Source organism: Phaenicophaeus curvirostris, chromosome 8 (genome assembly GCF_032191515.1).
Source record: "Phaenicophaeus curvirostris isolate KB17595 chromosome 8, BPBGC_Pcur_1.0, whole genome shotgun sequence".
Taxonomy (NCBI): Eukaryota; Metazoa; Chordata; class Aves; order Cuculiformes; family Cuculidae; genus Phaenicophaeus; species Phaenicophaeus curvirostris.
The window spans coordinates 3,431,113-3,448,581 of record NC_091399.1 but is presented as its reverse complement, the minus strand read 5'-3'; the positions used below and the strand labels follow the sequence as shown (position 1 = coordinate 3,448,581).

Genomic DNA, 17,469 nt, shown 5'->3' with positions numbered 1-17,469 from the left:
TAAGACACAATTCATACCGGATGCCTCCTGCAAGAAATAACACTTAGGAGCAAATGTGTAATTTTGCCCCTATTTCTCTTCTCTTTTCTTTTCCTTTAGCTAGATGAAGAAGGTTCTTAATTTGATATTTATCCCAGGCTTTTCTCTGTTTTGCCTCAGATTGCTTACGCTATCTGTCGCTCAGTTTCAAAAAGGCCAGGTTAAAGCAAGTGCTCCAAGAATCCTGTATAAACTTTGCAGAGACTGGTTCCCTTAGGGAACAAAGGAAAAGACTATTTCAAAGCATTGTGTATGTATAATTCCTGCCTGAACTGCAAGTGACAGATCAGAACATGCTAACTTAATCTTTCCATAAAAACTCTTGGCTTTGTGATTCCCTGCCAGGTACCTACACAGTACAGCTGTCTCCTTCTTCCTTAACCACCTACTGATTGAAAGGGATGGCAGGGAATCAGCAGGGTGTATAGCTACACAGTTTTGGGGAATTTTTTTTAGGGACTTAATTCATAAATATTAGCCTATCTATCTGAAAGTTCAGCTTTATATTTTATTGTAGTACCAGAAGAAAATAGTTGCCTCAGAGAGCTTGAAGAATGTTAACTCCAAGCACACATGATTCTTTAGGCAGCTGACAAAGAAGGTTGCAGTGATGCAAGAAATGTGGTTGGTGACTGCATGCTGTGGTGTCACTTGATTTGTAAGAAGCCAGTGATAACTGCAACATTAACTTCTGCTAGAAAGGCCATTTGGCAGGTCTGCAGGAGACTGGAGAATAATGGTTTCTGCCACATCTGTCAGTGAGAAGACCAAACTGTCTCCAACACCAGGAAATCTCTCAAGTGTACGGTACTGCCAGTTACTTACCTCTACAGCAAATCCTGTTTCACAGCCTTCGCTAAGTTCAGAAGTTACCAAGAGTCCGTATGTGTCACTGGAAGAACAGCCTCCGTGAGAAGCAGCTCCTCAGAAATCTGAGTTCCTGTATTCCTCCTTCATTTTTGCACCTTTTGGCACAGTGGGCTTAGATAAGCAGAACAAATCCCAAGCTATATTTTCAGTGGTCTGTGACTGTTTCAGCCTCATATTAGTAAGAACACTTATACAGGCTCTTGTGTAAGTCTGCACATGGGCACTGCAGCTGTGGCCCCGCAAGACAGGCTTACATGACTCACTGTTCCAAATAAATCAGAGTTAATGACTAAAGAGATGCTATTTGGATTTTCTTCTCCCACTGTAGTAGCTGTTGTCATGTTGAAACTAGATAAAACTCATCTGTATTTCTGATGTACTCACAGCTTCCCACTGTACTGGATAGAAACTCGCCAGGTGCCGACCTGAAGACCTGGGGGAGGGTGCTGTTTAATGTCTCCAAAGCAGTGCAAAAGGTCAGTGGTTTAATAATAGGTGACATCACTTTTCTGGGTAGTGCATAGTCCTCCTTTTCCTTTCTTCTTTTTATATTCCAGTTACCTGCTTTATCAGAAAGAAAATAGACTTTTTTAGAAAGAGCCGATTCTTTTGCTCATTCCAAAATAAAGGTAGACAAAGCACTGACAGTTATGAAGCGTGTTCTTTTCTTCAGAAACGACCTAGGAGAACAAGAACTGAAAACGGGGCAGAACTGAGACCTCAACAGGGTCTCCTTTGAGGGCTGTGATTAACAAAGTCTTGTCTTACTGCAGCTAGCCAGGAAGCCAAGCATTCAGGACCTTTTGAAGGCTTTGCAACCATTTGTACAAGATGGAAGGCCAGAATCCTTAGGCCACTTGGTGAGCTCCCTGTCTGACCTTTTCTGTGGCTACCCAGAAGGAGGTGGATCCAGAGTACTTTCCTTCAACTGGTATGAAGATAATAACTACAAAGCTTTCCTGGGGATTGACTCAACAAGGAAGAAATCTGGTTATCTTTATGACAATACAACCAGTAAGTTTTCCATCAAGCCGTTATGGAGACTGTAGAAAGCTGCAGATGCAACTTATGTCAAATACCACTATTTCTTTTGTAAAATAACATTTTTAAGCAGTTCATTCAGCAGGGCAGGGCCAGAGGCTGCTTGTACATCTCCTTGCACACGGGGCATACCAGCTCTCGCTCCATGTTCTTCATGCTGGTCTGCGGAGAGAGAGGAGAGTCATCAGCCAGCGAGGGCCGAGCGGGGATGGAACGGGACTGGAGGGGGACTGGAGTGAGACTGGAGAGCTGGGGTTGTTTAGCCTGGAGAAGAGGAGGCTGAGGGGAGACCTCATTGCTCTCTCCAACTCCCTGAAAGGAGGTTGTAGAGAGGAGGGAGCTGGGCTCTTCTCCCAAGGGACAGGGGACAGGACGAGAGGGAATGGCCTCAAGCTCCACCAGGGGAGGTTCAGGCTGGACATTAGGAAAAAACGTTTTCCAGAAAGGGTCATTGGGCACTGGCAGAGGCTGCCCAGGGAGGGAGTTGAGTCACCTTCCCTGGAGGAGTTTAAGGGATGGGTGGACGAGGTGCTGAGGGACATGGGTTAGTGATTGATGGGAATGGTTGGACTTGATGATCCGGTGGGTCTTTTCCAACCTGGTGATTCTGTTATTCTATGATTCTATGGAGCAGAGACTGGTGGGAGACTGGCAAGGGACTGGGGCGGGACTGGAGTGAAGCTTGAAGCGAGGATTGAAGCGGGGACTGGAACAGAGACTGGGATTGGGGACTGGAGTGGGACTGGGGCCGGAAATTAGAGAAAAGTGAAATTAGAGACAAGTGAAACGGTTTTACTTCATAGGTGAAAGTGGAGAAGCCCAGGAACTGAGAACTGACAGAAATATGCCCTTGCTTGTTGAGGAATTTTTAGACCAAAATGGGCACGGATATTTAGACGTGCGCAACCCAGCTTTTGCACCAGAATTAAAGCTAACTTTACAGAAGAAGCAGCTACTGTAGAGGACACGCTGTCCTTAAGGTTTCTCTTTGTAACATTAGGGAGTTGTTCTGCCTTGTGCTCCTCTAGTTTCTCACGGGGTAACTTTCCTCGGTAGTCCTTGATTTGTTACCTTGTAGTCTATCAATTTGTAGACCAGAATGCTCGCATAGCTGTTTTCCATGGGAAAGTATAATAGTGTATGTAACTAATGATTGTTTGTTGCTAAAGGAGAATTGTCCAATCAGCTTAGAATCACAGAATCATAGAATGACCTGGTTGGAAGAGACCCACCGGATCATCGAGTCCAACCATTCCTGTCAAACACTAAACCATGCCCCTTAGCACCTCGTCCACCCGTGCCTTAAACACCTCCAGGGAAGGTGACTCAACCACCTCCCTGGGCAGCCTCTACCAGTGCCCAATGACCCTTTCTGTGAAGAATTTTTTCCTAATGTCCAGCCTAAATCTCCCCTGGCGGAGCTTGAGGCCGTTCCCTCTTGTCCTGTCCCCTGTCACTTGGGAGAAGAGGCCAGCACCCTCCTCTCCACAACCTCCTTTCAGGTAGTTGTACAGAGCAATGAGGTCTCCCCTCAGCCTCCTCTTCTCCAGGCTAAACACCCCCAGCTCTCTCAGTCGTTCCTCATAAGGCCTGTTCTCCAGCCCCCTCACCAGCTTGTTACACAATGGCTTGTTTCAGCTAAGTCAGGTATAAATGCGTTGTGAACTTTGATTAAAACGGCTTCACTTGATCATATTGGTCATGTGATGTCCCTTATTCCTCCACATTTGCTTTTTCAGTATGAAGGCATAAACAGCATAATCATCATAATTAACACAGTCCCTCTATCGTAATCATCATAATTAAGGCAGTCCTTCTGTCTTATCATCTAATATATGCTACCGATATCAGGAAGAACTAGGTGCTTCCGAAGGAGTTTCAGGAAAATACTGTGCTGCATTCTGGAATTAATTTTCTCCAGGATAGTTTTTTGTTTCTTTTTTCTAAAGTCTCTCAAAGTGATTAAAGGCCTCAAGCATAGGAATTTTAAAATCTCTCCTTTTAAATGATATTCAATTTGATACATGACATCTCTTCTCTTCCTGCATAAAAGTTACATATATTTTGTTGGAGTAATGCTCTACAGCATAATTAGATCTTATAGAGAAAGTATTTCAATGTACCTGGTTTTGTTGCTTTAATTTCCTCATTTATCTTCTTGCTTTTATAGTAGAGGAGAATGCAAACAGGAAGCAATTTATCTTTTCTGCCATTTGTTATTTTATCATTTTATTATGACACCTTCTGTTTGCTATTTATTTTTTCTCTACCTTGAAACCAACAGCAATTTTTTTCTGCACTGGGAGTCGTATTATTGCTGGTAGTATATTTCTGTGTCCTTTCTGCTATGATAAATATGGTAGAGAGATTCCTACCTTTCACTGTTCATGTTGTTACTTTGGTCTATTTATGTGTCTGAACCTTCAAAAGACCTATAAAAGGCCCAATATTCCATTTCTTCAGCCAGGGAACAAAATAGTTGAATGCTATCCAAGTGAACTAATTATCTTATAGTGCAGGAGTAAGATAGAAATGTTTACATTGACATGTTTAGTTGTAAATTATTGTAGGATCCAGTTCTGAACTGTTCCAGAGTGCAACAGGCAAACCTACTGTATCTACAGTCCAAGAGTTTATACTGTGTAATAATTAACCACTAATAGGAGAGAAAAATAGCTTTGTGTCAGTATTAAGTACAATACAAAGGAGCTAACTTATTAGGAAAAAAGCAATTAGAGCTCAAAATTGTTCAGTGAAATCTGAGCTGGTTAGTTTTCTTCCTTTTGTAATACCTTATAAGTAACGGCAACTTTCAAATTGTTAAATTTACTTATTGTTTTCTTTTCCAATTTCCATGGGGTCTACTTTACAAATCTAATACGTACTTAATAGTCTTTTCCATCTGTTCACATGTTGTACGTCTACATTGCAGCATGTGTTTAGCCAATTTGGATTCAAAAATCTCTAGACTGTCCATATTAACCGTAAAAAGGCTCTGCAGGATGTTATGTATGATAGGATTTGAGTAGAGTTACATAAAGATTGTCTTTCTTTCTGTTTTTAGCACCCTTTTGTAATGCATTGATCCAGAACTTGGAATCAAACCCTTTAACAAAGATAGCCTGGAGTGCTGTGAAGCCCCTGCTGATGGGAAAAATTCTGTTTGCTCCTGATTCACCTTCCGTGCGACAAATTCTAAAAAATGTAAGAAGTTCTGAGATAGAAAAATGTGTATTTCTAAAAAAATGAATTCTAAGATACATCTTTTGAAAAACAATGACCCAAATACCTCAACCTAATCAGATTCTCTTCTCAGAACTCCATTTGTTCTGATGGTCATCAGAGGAGGGACGGTTACTCTTTGTTTAAAAAACAGGAGACAGATCTTCACTGCTTCGCCCCATCTTAGTCCACACTACATCCTTTTCCCAGCTCAAGTAACCTTTTCTTGGCATGATTTACACTAGTAAAAATAGTGATGTTTGTCTATATATTACAGGTCTAAGAATATCAGCAGCTCTGTGCCAGTAAATATTTAAATAAGGCAGCATTGAGGCTTGGATAGATTCATGAAGGCCTAGCACTGAGAGATTACAATCCAATAGCAACCTCATGGTTAGTATTATTTATGTTGAAATTATAAATAATCTTCACTTCATGAAAACATAATGGACCCTGGAATCTTCAGCTAAGTACCTGAAGATGGGTGAATGAATCTAAGCAGTTAAATAGAGGTCATACATGACCTAGGTTTTGGCCACCTCATAACCAGCAATTCGCTAACTCTCAGTATCTACATACAGCACAGGAGGACTGCTGCTTATAGTTCACGCGTGAAAACACCAGATTCACAGCAGACAGACTTTTCAAATCTTAACTAATATTTTAACTATGACAGTATCTGTCTTCTCCAACTGCCTCCCATTTATTCGTCTACCCACATCATCAACTTTATTTTTAATTATCAGTGGAGGGAAATAGTAAAAAGGAAAGAGAGAGAAGGAAATCTTTTTACCTGAAACCCAAGTACTTAGAGAAATCAAAGTTAACTGGCATTAATGTGCACTTTGTTCTAAGTGACTTTGATTCCAGTTGGATTTTACAAATTCTTTTTCTGAGAATTATTAGCCTCTCTTTTAACAAGTTTATTCAGTATTTGAAGGTACAAACTACAACATATGTGAGTTACAGGTTTCACTGTCCCTGAATGACTGGATATAAAAATCTGCTTATCTCCTTAGCTTTCTATAACTCTTTTCTGTTGTTTTATCCTTCAGGCAAACTCCACTTTTGAGGAACTTGAACGCCTCAGACTATTGACCAAAGCTTGGGAAGAAATAGGACCTCAGCTGTGGTACTTCTTTCAAAACAGCCTGCAAATGAATATGATCCGTGTATGTTATAATTTAGCAGGGATCTTGAGTAAGAGCAGCATTTCACGAGCTTTTATTTTTATTAAGGGATAAGAGAATTAACTTGGAAGATTTGGCTGGAAGCACGGCCTTTGCAGCAAGTAATCTGTGGCGTTTAAGGCTGTAGGACTGGTTACTGGGCTTGGTTTGAAGGCTAGTTTAATCTCAGATGCATTAGTGTCTCTGTGACAAAACCTCAGATGTGGACACTCTCTCAAATCTGGTTGATGTCTTCTTCAGAAAAGCAGCGTGAGTTGCTTCCCTGTCTCTCCAGAATGTCCTTCAAGAACAGACAACTTGATTCTCATGGTTTCTGCATAGGCAAAGAAGGTAGTAGGACCATGTTTTTACTGAGCCCAGCAATTTACAACCTCAGGAAATTGCTTATTTCCAAATCCCTGAGATCTGACTTTCATCAGCTGAAAGGAATATCTGCAGTTAAATTTTATAAGGCAGTTCATACTAGAGAAAACATTTGGCTTTCTGCGCTCTTCTGTATTAGATTAGACATTTATTATTTTTATTCTCTTGCTTATAAAGAAACAATGCTATAAATGGTCAGAATAAATTTCTTTTCATCCATTCTTCAAGTCTCACCTCCAGGTCAGCTATGCAATCACCTATTTATAAAATCAATTCTTTAGCATATGCTTTTGTACTACTTTGTAGCTTAGAAAGAGCTATGGAAGTGGAAAACTTCCTAGCTAAACAGGGCATGTGAAGAGGGTCATTGTACTGAAGCTCTCCTGATGTGTTTCTTCAGGACTCTCTGAAGCACCCTACAGTAAGGAGCTTCTTGAACAGCCAGCTGGGAGCTGAAGGCTTAACCGCTGAACACATAATCAACTTTCTCCACAATGGACCTCCAGGGAGCCGGGAGGAGGGGATGGCAGACTTTGACTGGCGGAACATCTTCAGTCCTGCAGACCAAGCTCTGCGTTTGCTCAGTCAGTACCTGGAGGTAAGGTGAATCCTCCCACTGCTGGGAATACTTGTAGAGAGTATCTTAAAGCAGAGTAGGAAGTACTTGAGGTCTGTGGCGACAGACAAAAAGGTTAAAACACCAAGACTTCCTGATTTGTTTCAAATTTAATGTGTTTTAAAAACATTTCTTTAAATTAATATTACAGCACAAAACCATGAAAACTTATTATAAAAATAACCTTCAATTTGATGATCCTCATATGCTGCATTCAAAATGTTGGTTGGATGTCTGAACACACTTTGGTGCCAGGCGGCAGAAAATGAATGTAAAACCTGAAAAAATGGTTTTGTTAAGTACTAATAACAGACAGGCCACTAATTTCAGCAAGACCAGCACCAGAAAGCTAATAGTTCTTTGGCAAGTCCCCTTTCAGATTTGTATGCACCTGATCAAAATTCCATTGAAACCAGTAAGGGAGTTTCCACTTGCTTTGTATTCACTTCTGACAAAATGTCTGTGTCTCTTTCCTGAAATCTGTACCACCCCTTATCTAGGATGCTGTGTTTTTGGTGGAACTCTCCAAGGCTTTTTGAGAGCCACAATGCAGAAAGTGAAGTGAAGTTTGATTACATAAATCAAAAGTGCTAAAAATGTAGATGAAAATACCAAGCCATTGTAAAAGTACTTTGAAAGATAGTTTTAGTAAGAGGTTACTCTGGTATGAGCAATCTAATTTTATGTTGATTTCATTAGACCCAGACTAATTTCAGTGCAAAAAATGTTATATTTTTTTAGAGGGTTAGGCAAACTGCTACGTCCATTCCTTCCTAGTGCTGGGTAAGTGACGCCAGGACTTTTTTGGTTTGGTTTGTTTTTTTAGTTTTGTGGGTTTGATGGATTTTATTTTTTTTTTTTAAATTCTGTATACTTCCGGCTGCAGGTAAAATATGTTTGCAACTGGACTTGAGATGGAGTGGATTTGATAAATTAAATGCCAGCTCTTCTCTGGAAAATTACAAGCCCTGGCAAAGTTAGTGGACCCTACAATGCTGAAGGTTAACTCCGAGAGCTTAAAAAACTGTTACCATTGGCATGAGGGTCAGGGTCTCTGTAGAGATTAATTACATCTTACAAGCATCTCTGAAAGAAAAGTAAACATTTAGTTATTATTTAATGGTTAAATAAGATGACCCTCAAGCTCACAGAGAAAATCTATGCTGGTTGTAGGCAACAGGACCAAGCCTAGCTCTCCTAATTCTGTTCCAGTTCAGTCTAAAAGACCATTGATCCCCTGCAAGAAGGCAGGAAGTGAGAGTGTATCTGCCTTCCTATAGCTATTACAAAGGGGAACAATGACGCTTTTACACAAAGCTCTGTTGATTCTTCTGATAATGTTTTTGTATCACGTTAACAGAACTACTTCTTACTCAAGCTGAGTGAAATGTATTGCTTGCAGCAGGTCGGTGCTGAAACATTCACAGTATCAGGGCAGTTACTGTACCTGGTGATAGATCTTTGTGTCCTAAAGTTCTTTGTAATAAGCTTATTCTTTTAAGCCTGCTATTTACACTGAGTTGTTAGCATTTGAGAATGTTTTCAAGCTGTGCCATGCACAATGGGAACAAACAGCTACCTTTCAGGACACCCTACTCCTTACCATAGTCTGCAGTCAGGTGTGCTGCCAGCAGCCTTTGGAGACTCCAGATCTCCCCTGCGAGCTGTGGTGCAGTAAAGAATCCCACAAATTATGCAGTGGCTGTTTACCCTCACCACACCAAGAATTTCCTGTTCTTCCCTTTGATTACCTTAGGCCGTGAAACAGCTTAACTGTTTGTGAGAGCTACCTAGTCGCCTCTTTATGCTTATTATTTTCTGGTTTTATCTTCCAAACTTGTTCTTCATATTTTAGTTTTGGTTTTCTCATCTTCACTAGACTATTTTAAATTGTTAAATAATTACTGGGAGACCTGAAATAAATTTCCCTGAGTGGCTGATGAATGAATTTCGATAAAGTAAGGTTTATGAAAGCACAAGCTATGTTGCAATGCACTGAAAAAAAAAAAAAGCCTCAGTAGAGCACACAGCCTTTGTTTTGAATGCAAGTAGAGTTAAGACAAAGAAATTCTAGATTTTGGCTAGAAGATTACAATATAAAATATCTTCACTTTCAAACTGAATGAATTATTGCAAAACTGGTGTCTTTGCCTATCTTCTTATAACAGCTTTGGTTTCATTCTGCTCACGTAGAACTTTTCTGTTTCGAGCACTCGCTGCTTGCTTGACTGGACCCCTGGTTACGAGCATATACTGCTCCACAGCCCAGTCCAGGCAGTGTCTATTCTGCAGTGGAAGTCTAGACAAGGTCAGTTGTCTGTCAGTACTTTGCTGTTCCCACAGATTACCCTGGAGAACTACATGAGTTCTTCTGCACCTGCAACAAGTACCTTGAAAATAATTCCTTACAACAAAGAAACAGCAAAAAGTCCTCCAGACACTGCAAAGACACAGTTCCACAGCAGGACTTTGCTATGAAAACACCGATACTTTGGAAAGAACTAAACTGAGTTTCAGAGCTCAGCTAACTGTGTGGGATAAACATATCCCCCCCAAATTAACACAATCTGAACCATCAGTTTAATTTGATTTCTCTTCTGGCATACAAACCAGAAAGGTTTTCTGCATTACTTTGCTTTTAGATGTGAAATTCTACGTAGTTTAATTTTGTAAAGCAAACTGGGAGAATGAACATTTGCAAAACACCAGGAAGAGTCAGGCTACTAAATAATGTTAGCAGTTTAAACGCTATTTTATTTTGCTGCCAATTAAAATATATATTTTCATATAGATCCCATTAAACTTTGATGCTTCAAGTTTTGAAGGAAACAGAGTATGACTTATCACAGGCAAACATTAAATAAGGGAGGCTTTAAGATGTTTGCCCACTGAATAACAAGTTGCCTGTCTGGGCACTTTGATGTGGAGCAATTTTCTGTAATTGACCTGCAAGAGATGATCAAGAGGACAAGATCAAACTACTTAGATTAGTGGAATTTTATGAAGTAAAGTTATTCAAAAAGTGTTTTCCCAGTCCATCAAGGGGTTAAATACTTCTGATTTCTGGTAATGTCATGTCAATTTTGAAGTGTGGAAGCCAAATATGTAAACAAAAGTCTGTAATTTTACAGGTAAATGGTAGAGATTGTAGTGTTCACAGTCTTTTTGTCTTACTATGCCTGTTAAGTAGGAGTTAAATGGGGAGACATAAAGAGCTTCAATTTTTATGAGTCTTGTATATGGAGCGATAATAATAAATTTCACAATCATGACAGAGAGTAAGAAAGAAGAGAGTTTGCTGTGAAGGGTAAACTATATATTGTTATTGAAATAGTCAAAGCATGTAAACTTAAGCCAGCAAGTTAATCACATGTCAGAATTCAGCAGGTGCACATTATTATCAGTAAGATCAACTGAGTAGCTGGCTGGCATTAAGCAGCAATAAATGTCTAAATACCTAAGAGACTAAGATTCAAATTTATGCTCTGACTTTGTCAGTGTTTCACTTGACAAGTGCTTTTCAGCCAAGCTTATGGCTAATGTGCTTTTCTTATGGATCCTTTAGCTCCCCTGGTGTTCACTCAGGCACTTCTAGGTTGAAAAAAGGCCTCAAAACTTGAAAAACAATAGTGTTTTTCTTCAACTGTATTGCTAAAAAGCTCTTATGGCCAGATTTATTTTATAGCTTAGTTAATTGTATCTCCTGGTTACAGACTACAGAGACCATTCCTGATCCTGGAACCTTATCTGTGCTGCAGCTTTAGCCCTTCCAATTCAGATATTTGCATTTTTGAGGGAAACTTCCAAGTATAGGTTAAGTGGCAGAGTTCAAGTTTCTGCAGCTGAATGATAACAGTGGCTTAATTATATTTTAAAAAATTATTTCATTCTATCTAATTAGTAACCATAGCACCACTGGCTTTGGCTGAACCTAGTACTGGCTACACATTTTGTACAGGTACATCTAAATTTGCCCCGTCATACTTAAACTGCAATAGTAGGTCTTGCTTCGGTGGCCGCCTCTGCTTGATTTCTTACTTGTCAGGATGGGCATTTCTTGAGCTTTGAGGAAGCGATCCTTAAACATCAGGAATAAGCTGTTTTCAAAATTATTTCATCTGCCCACGTTGACCACAGAAATGGTAAATCTGAGGTTTACAATTGATTTTAGGGAGAATGATGTTTCTGAGCTCATATTGACAATGCTATATGTTTTGAATTTGTCATAAGAATTTGACTAAGAATGAGAATGCATTCAGCAAGGAGAGTCAACTTTCAAGAGTTTCAGCATGACCTTTTAAAGCTGAAATAGCAACAGGAACCTACTCCTCTTTTCTGTTTTCAACCCCTCCTCTTTGCTTTAATGTATACCTCTTACTAGTTAATTCCAATACAATTTTTCTCATTGTGATTATTTGTAGTGCTTGACCTTAGATAAATTTGAAGGTTATCCTGATGAAACTCAATTGACTCATCAAGCCCTACATCTGCTGGAGGAAAACAAATTCTGGGCTGGTGTGGTTTTTCCAGACATAGAGCCTACAACCAGCAGTATTCCACCACATGTGAAATACAAGATCCGGATGGACATAGATGCAGTGGAGAAAACAAACAAAATCAAAGACAGGTAATTGATGGTTCCTGCTCAGTTCTTGCCTGCCATAACATGAATACGAGACATAAGGACATTAGAACCTGCATTGGATTAATGCATTAAATCCAACTATGTTCACGAATAGTTAGTATGTAATGCAGTACAAAATCCATCTCCTGTCACCAAGTACTGACAGAAGTGGTATCATTCTTGTGACAGGCCAGGTAGGAGGTAGGTGCATGGGTACACGGCAAAGGGAATGACTCTGCTCAGAATCTATCCAGTAAGGTGTTTAAGTTTTTTGTTGGCTCCATCATTAGGAGAGGCAGACAAGGAAGTTCTATGTGGATTGTGACCAAGCCTTCTTCCACCCAGACAACCAAATTTCTCAGCTGTTCCTCCTGAAATTCCCCTCAAATGGACTCACTTAAAAGTGATGGCAGAAAGAATTTCTCAGGATTGTCTACATAGAATAATATAATGATGTCTGGTAGTTGCAATCCAGCTGTTCTAGTTTTATTTCCAAGAATACCATATTCCAAATACAGTTATTTCTATCCTGGAGCAGTCATCCGGTTTATGTACAGTTTTGGCCAAAATTACCTTTCTGTGCTAGTGTAGAGAAAGTTAAAGGAAACAAAAGAACCTCCCAGGTCAATTTCTCAAGCCATGTGGTCTGACAGACCAAAATCTAGACAAGACAACTCCAGTAGCTAAGTTTTATTTCTTTATTTCTCCCTGCCCCTTCCCTAAAGCCACTGTTTACCCAAATGATTTCCGTATGAATTTTCTTTTGAGGTACTGGGACCCTGGTCCAAGAGCTGATCCTGTAGATGATTTACGTTATATCTGGGGAGGCTTTGCATATCTTCAAGACATGATAGAGCATGGGATTATAAAGACCCAGACCAACACTGAAGTGCCATTTGGAATTTATCTGCAGCAAATGCCATATCCGTGTTTTGTGGATGATGTGTGAGTAAAAGCAGTTTGTCTTAATTCTGACGAATACCCGGATTTCTGGGTGTTTTAAGACTCTGGAGCACCAGTTCTAATCCTAGTCCTAAAGTATAAATGCAAGAGCAATAACTGAGACATAAGTGAATGAATTTTTCTTTTCCTTATCCTGCCATAACCCAGACTCCTGAAGCTGCCTTTGACAAATTTCTACCTCTAATCCCAATCCTGGCCTTTGTTGCATCTAGGAAATCAATGTCCAGACCTAAAATGAACACACAACACTGGCTTCTTCAAAGCAGTAGTTTTCTTCCAATTTTGCATATCATACAAAATCCAAAAGATAATCTGAGGCTTTTTGGCCTTATTTTCCAGGCAACAATAATAATATAAACCTTCATATAGGTTACAGCTGAGAATCTCAATGATGAGGACACCTCAATTGTAACTCGGTGATCCCTAGCAACTTCAGCCCTGGAGCTACCGCTGTGATTACGCACAGCCAAGTAAAAATGTGAAACTTAGGAAGTTTTTATCTTACTAAAACTGAGCCTCATAGCATATGACCAGGGCCTGCGGCAAAACTGAACACAAAGCACAGACCATATTAGAGCAAATATTACATCTTTCAGTTAACTATGCAGAGTGTAGTAAGCTTATTTTCCCTAATTTTCTAAAACCCAGCTTTCTTTATGTCTGAAAAGTCACGTCCTAAATTAAAACTGAACAGAAAATGCTTGTCCTAATGGAACTCATACCTCTATTGCTATCTCTGTAAGCCTTAAAATCAAACAGCCCCATCTTGAATGTATTAACAAACCTTAGCCCCGGGCTTAATCTTATCTAGATATACCAGAATCCCAAAAGCTGTAGGGTTTGGTTTTTGAAGACATCTACAGAGCCTTGCAGAATCCCAAAATAACTGAGGCTCTTGAAACTTTCTTTCCAAAATCCATACCACATTCCTAAACAGAATTCCATTTATAACTATATGACTAGTACCTACAGTCAAATTGAATTTGTTGAACATTTGTTTCTGTGAACATTAACCTTTTTCCTTCCCTTGTGTGTGTTACAACTTTCAGCAATAACCTGATGTACTCTAACCTTTTTCTCCCTAATTCCTGTCCACATTTTTTATGCAGATTGGCTGGTTTTTATACTAAATCTCATATAAAACTAGCAAAGGATTCCAGGACTGCGGCTGCAGTTCATTATTGCAGGCACCAGGAGATTCTTTCCCTGGTGAAGAGCAGAATAAAGAAGCTAGAGAAGAAAGAGGTGGTTTGTTGCTCTGTAATAAATAAGAAGAAAGCGTGCTCCTGGGTGTGGAGATTTCATGGCTATGTGGAGGCAGAGGGGCAGTGGATGTTGTGACCCCTCACTAGCACTGCCTGAACCAGCCCGTGTGCTCCTGGTTTTGTGAAGTCATGCCTCTTCCCTGTTCACAGTGTGCCTGTTCCAGTGCTGCAATCTGTGTGACAGCAACTGTCTTGGTATGCATTCTGCTTCAAAAAAAAAAGGTGCTACAGAAATAATTTTGTACTTCTGTCAATGTGCTCTGTGCAGGCAAATGCTGACATTGCAGAGTATGGCAGATTGCAGGCATACATAATTTGACCTGTCATCCCCATCAGTCACTGCATGTTAGTATGAAAAAACATCACCCTGACAAGCTTGCTGTTTATTTCCTACCTTCTGAGAATACTTGAAGAGGCAGAAGCCCCATGTGTGCAAAAGTCCTATGAAGCGTGCAGCAGCCACACAGGGTTCAGGGCTTGTATCCAAACCCAGTGACGGCTTCTGCAGAGAGCCTGCTAAAGCAAAGCAAGTGCATCCTCATGGCAAACATGTATGTTGTGCTACACATGGCTAGTATTGGGTTACGTGTGCCCCCCAGCCCACAAACCCCAGTGTATCCCAGGCCATTCCACAAAAGCACAGCTTTGTTCCAAAGGCCAGATTGCTCTTCAGGATTTCTTGGTGAAAAAGTGAAGATTTACCATTTACTTTGACAATGGAGCAGCTATCATAGCATATGGCAAAAACATAGTTCTGTAAAGCTCAGATTTAGGAAGCTGAAGGTTTTTTGATCCTTGCTGGTTTTAGCAGCTTTAAGCTTTTGGCCTCTAAAGAATCAAGTACATTTGGTTTCTAGGGTAATTTCATTGAAAAATTGCAATCCCAAATACACAGAAAACACTTTCAATTTGTCCACCCCCAAATCTCTTCCTCACCCTGACAGCACATTTGGGGCAGTGCTTCACAAAAGAGCATATGCCAGGTCTGAGCAGCCATAGACCCTGAGGGGGAGAGATGGAGAAAGGCAGCAGCACCCTCATCGCAGTACAGGAAGGGCCACCCTCAGCAGCCTGTCCCCGCACTGCCAGCTTGGAAGTGGCATTACCTGACACAGTACCAACACATTCCCTGAGGCATGGTTGGTATGAATTTCAGCAGCCTGGCTGGCAGCATCTGATGCTTTTAATGCTTAATTTGTCTAATTCTTCTAGCAGTGAATCTTGGGAGCACAAAAAGACAGTGACGTTCTCAAATTCTTAACAATAACCTGGATCTTAATCTATTCTTCATACATCATAGGGAAATTTACTGTGAAGAGAAACGCATTTTCATCAGCCACCACATGTATTGTAGCCTTTGCTAACCTTTAGAACCTATTTGTGCAATAGAAATAACATTTTATCTTGTGAAGCTCACTAGCAACATGTTGTTGATGCTTAGAATAATTTCCACTCCCACATTTTAAAAAAATGTATTCTTCCCCACTCATCTTCATTCTTGGTTTTTATCCCAATATTTCTCCATTTTACCTAAACTGAATTAATTTTTCCCTTCTTGCTTTGGTAGCTTCATGATCACCTTAAACCGCGCCTTTCCCATCTTCATGGTGCTAGCTTGGATATATTCAGTTTCCATGATTGTGAAGAGTATAGTGCTGGAGAAGGAAATGCGTCTGAAAGAGGCTATGAAGAACAGAGGTATAACTAATGGGGTGATTTGGTGCACTTGGTTCCTCGACAGCTTTGGCATGATGGCTGTGAGCACGTTCCTCCTCACAATACTGATTATGGTAAGGATTGCCACTCTCAAACTCACTGTTGCATTTGGGCTGCTGATACCAGTTTGCTGTTGAGAAAGAAGAGTAGCCAGGGAGATGTGAAATGGCTGGGTGGCCTGTTGTGATCAGAGCATGCAGCAGGCACACTCTTCAAAGACCTCATGACAGCATCACCACTTGGCAGAGATAGAAAGATAAATCCACAATTCACTAGTAAAATTTATTCTAAGATTCCCTACAGAACAACACATGAAGCTGATTACTTTCTATATTGTGTTTCCTGTAGAAAGAGGCAGATATCCCAATATATAAAAACTGTTGCTTTAAATAGAAGGGATCATAGTATGAAGAACTGTCATCTTGTAATTTACCGTATGCGATTTATAATATTCAGTGCTTGCCTACTTAGAAATTATGCCGTTATTTCAAAGGAAAAAGAGACCGCAAGGGCAGAATTTTCAGGACAGCTTGAAAAAACACTCACCCTTTGCTTCTGTGACTCAGAATTGCAAGCAAGTGGACTGAGAAGATGAGAAGTGATCAATGAAAAATTATTATGATATTTCAAATAGTTTTATTTAAAATATATGAATTTCCCAACAGGCACATCTTGCTTATAATGATTTGCTTATTAAGACAGGGACAGAATGCCTGCTTTCAATCAGTTATGACCTTAATTCGGTCATCAAATATGAATATGAACTCCACAGCCTATTGTATTAACTTGAAGTCACAATCCAGGATCAGGGATAAAGTTAGATGAAGGATCTGTTATTGTAATGACAACAGGTGTTGAAACATTAATGCCTGGGAGAGTTAGAAGTCATAGTAGGTAAGAAAGGCTAGCTTATTTTTCATTACATGTTAAATATCAATGGCAATCCTGACCTTTTCTGCGAGCTCAGAAAGTGGCAATACCTCTAAATTTTTCTGTTTTTCTTTTGCTTACAGAGCGGACAAGTACTGCATTATAGCAGTCCACTTCTCTTCTTTCTGTTCCTACTGACATTCACCACAGCCACCATAATGCAGTGTTTCTTGTTCAGCACCTTCTTCTCCAAAGCCAATCTGGCAGCTGCCTGCAGTGGAGTCATCTACTTCACCTTGTACCTGCCTCATATTGTCTGTTTTGTCTGGCAGGACCGCATGACTGTTAACCTGAAGATCCTAGCAGTAAGCCTTTCACTGATTATTTGCTTTCTTTGTGTTCAAATTTCAGCTGCCCTTCTCATTGTGCGTATGTTAGTAACAAAGCATTTCATGTTTCTTGCTCTCTACTTTTTTGATTCAGAGGGGGAGACCTCTGAACCTTTCTCAAATAATTAGGGATTGCAAGTGAATAAGCCTTTAGCAGGCCTAGTGGCCAAGAAATATTTTCATGGCTTCTAGAAAATTCAATAAAATTTATTTCACATTTTGTATGCTAGGAAGTTAGCATAATGTTCAAAAAGTTTTGAGCACTTCCTTATAAGTCAAAGCAAATTTAACTTCTATTCTT

At 40.0% G+C, this 17,469-nt stretch overlaps 1 protein-coding gene across 5 annotated transcripts in view; it reads left to right on the top strand.

Moving 5' to 3' along the window:
- Positions 1-17,469, top strand: part of ABCA4 (ATP binding cassette subfamily A member 4) — an 87,319-nt gene that overhangs the window by 28,237 nt on the left and 41,613 nt on the right. For all 5 annotated transcript variants that reach the window (XR_011337826.1, XM_069862119.1, XM_069862116.1 and 2 more), the window contains exons 8-16: positions 1,296-1,385; positions 1,683-1,923; positions 5,015-5,154; positions 6,228-6,344; positions 7,126-7,323; positions 11,763-11,968; positions 12,734-12,910; positions 15,761-15,983; positions 16,923-17,144. Coding sequence is in view for 4 of the 5 variants with exons in the window: in XM_069862119.1 (XP_069718220.1) it covers positions 1,296-1,385; positions 1,683-1,923; positions 5,015-5,154; positions 6,228-6,344; positions 7,126-7,323; positions 11,763-11,968; positions 12,734-12,910; positions 15,761-15,983; positions 16,923-17,144 (1,614 nt within the window). In the remaining variant the exon portion in view is untranslated. The remainder of the gene's footprint in view (positions 1-1,295; positions 1,386-1,682; positions 1,924-5,014; positions 5,155-6,227; positions 6,345-7,125; positions 7,324-11,762; positions 11,969-12,733; positions 12,911-15,760; positions 15,984-16,922; positions 17,145-17,469) is intronic.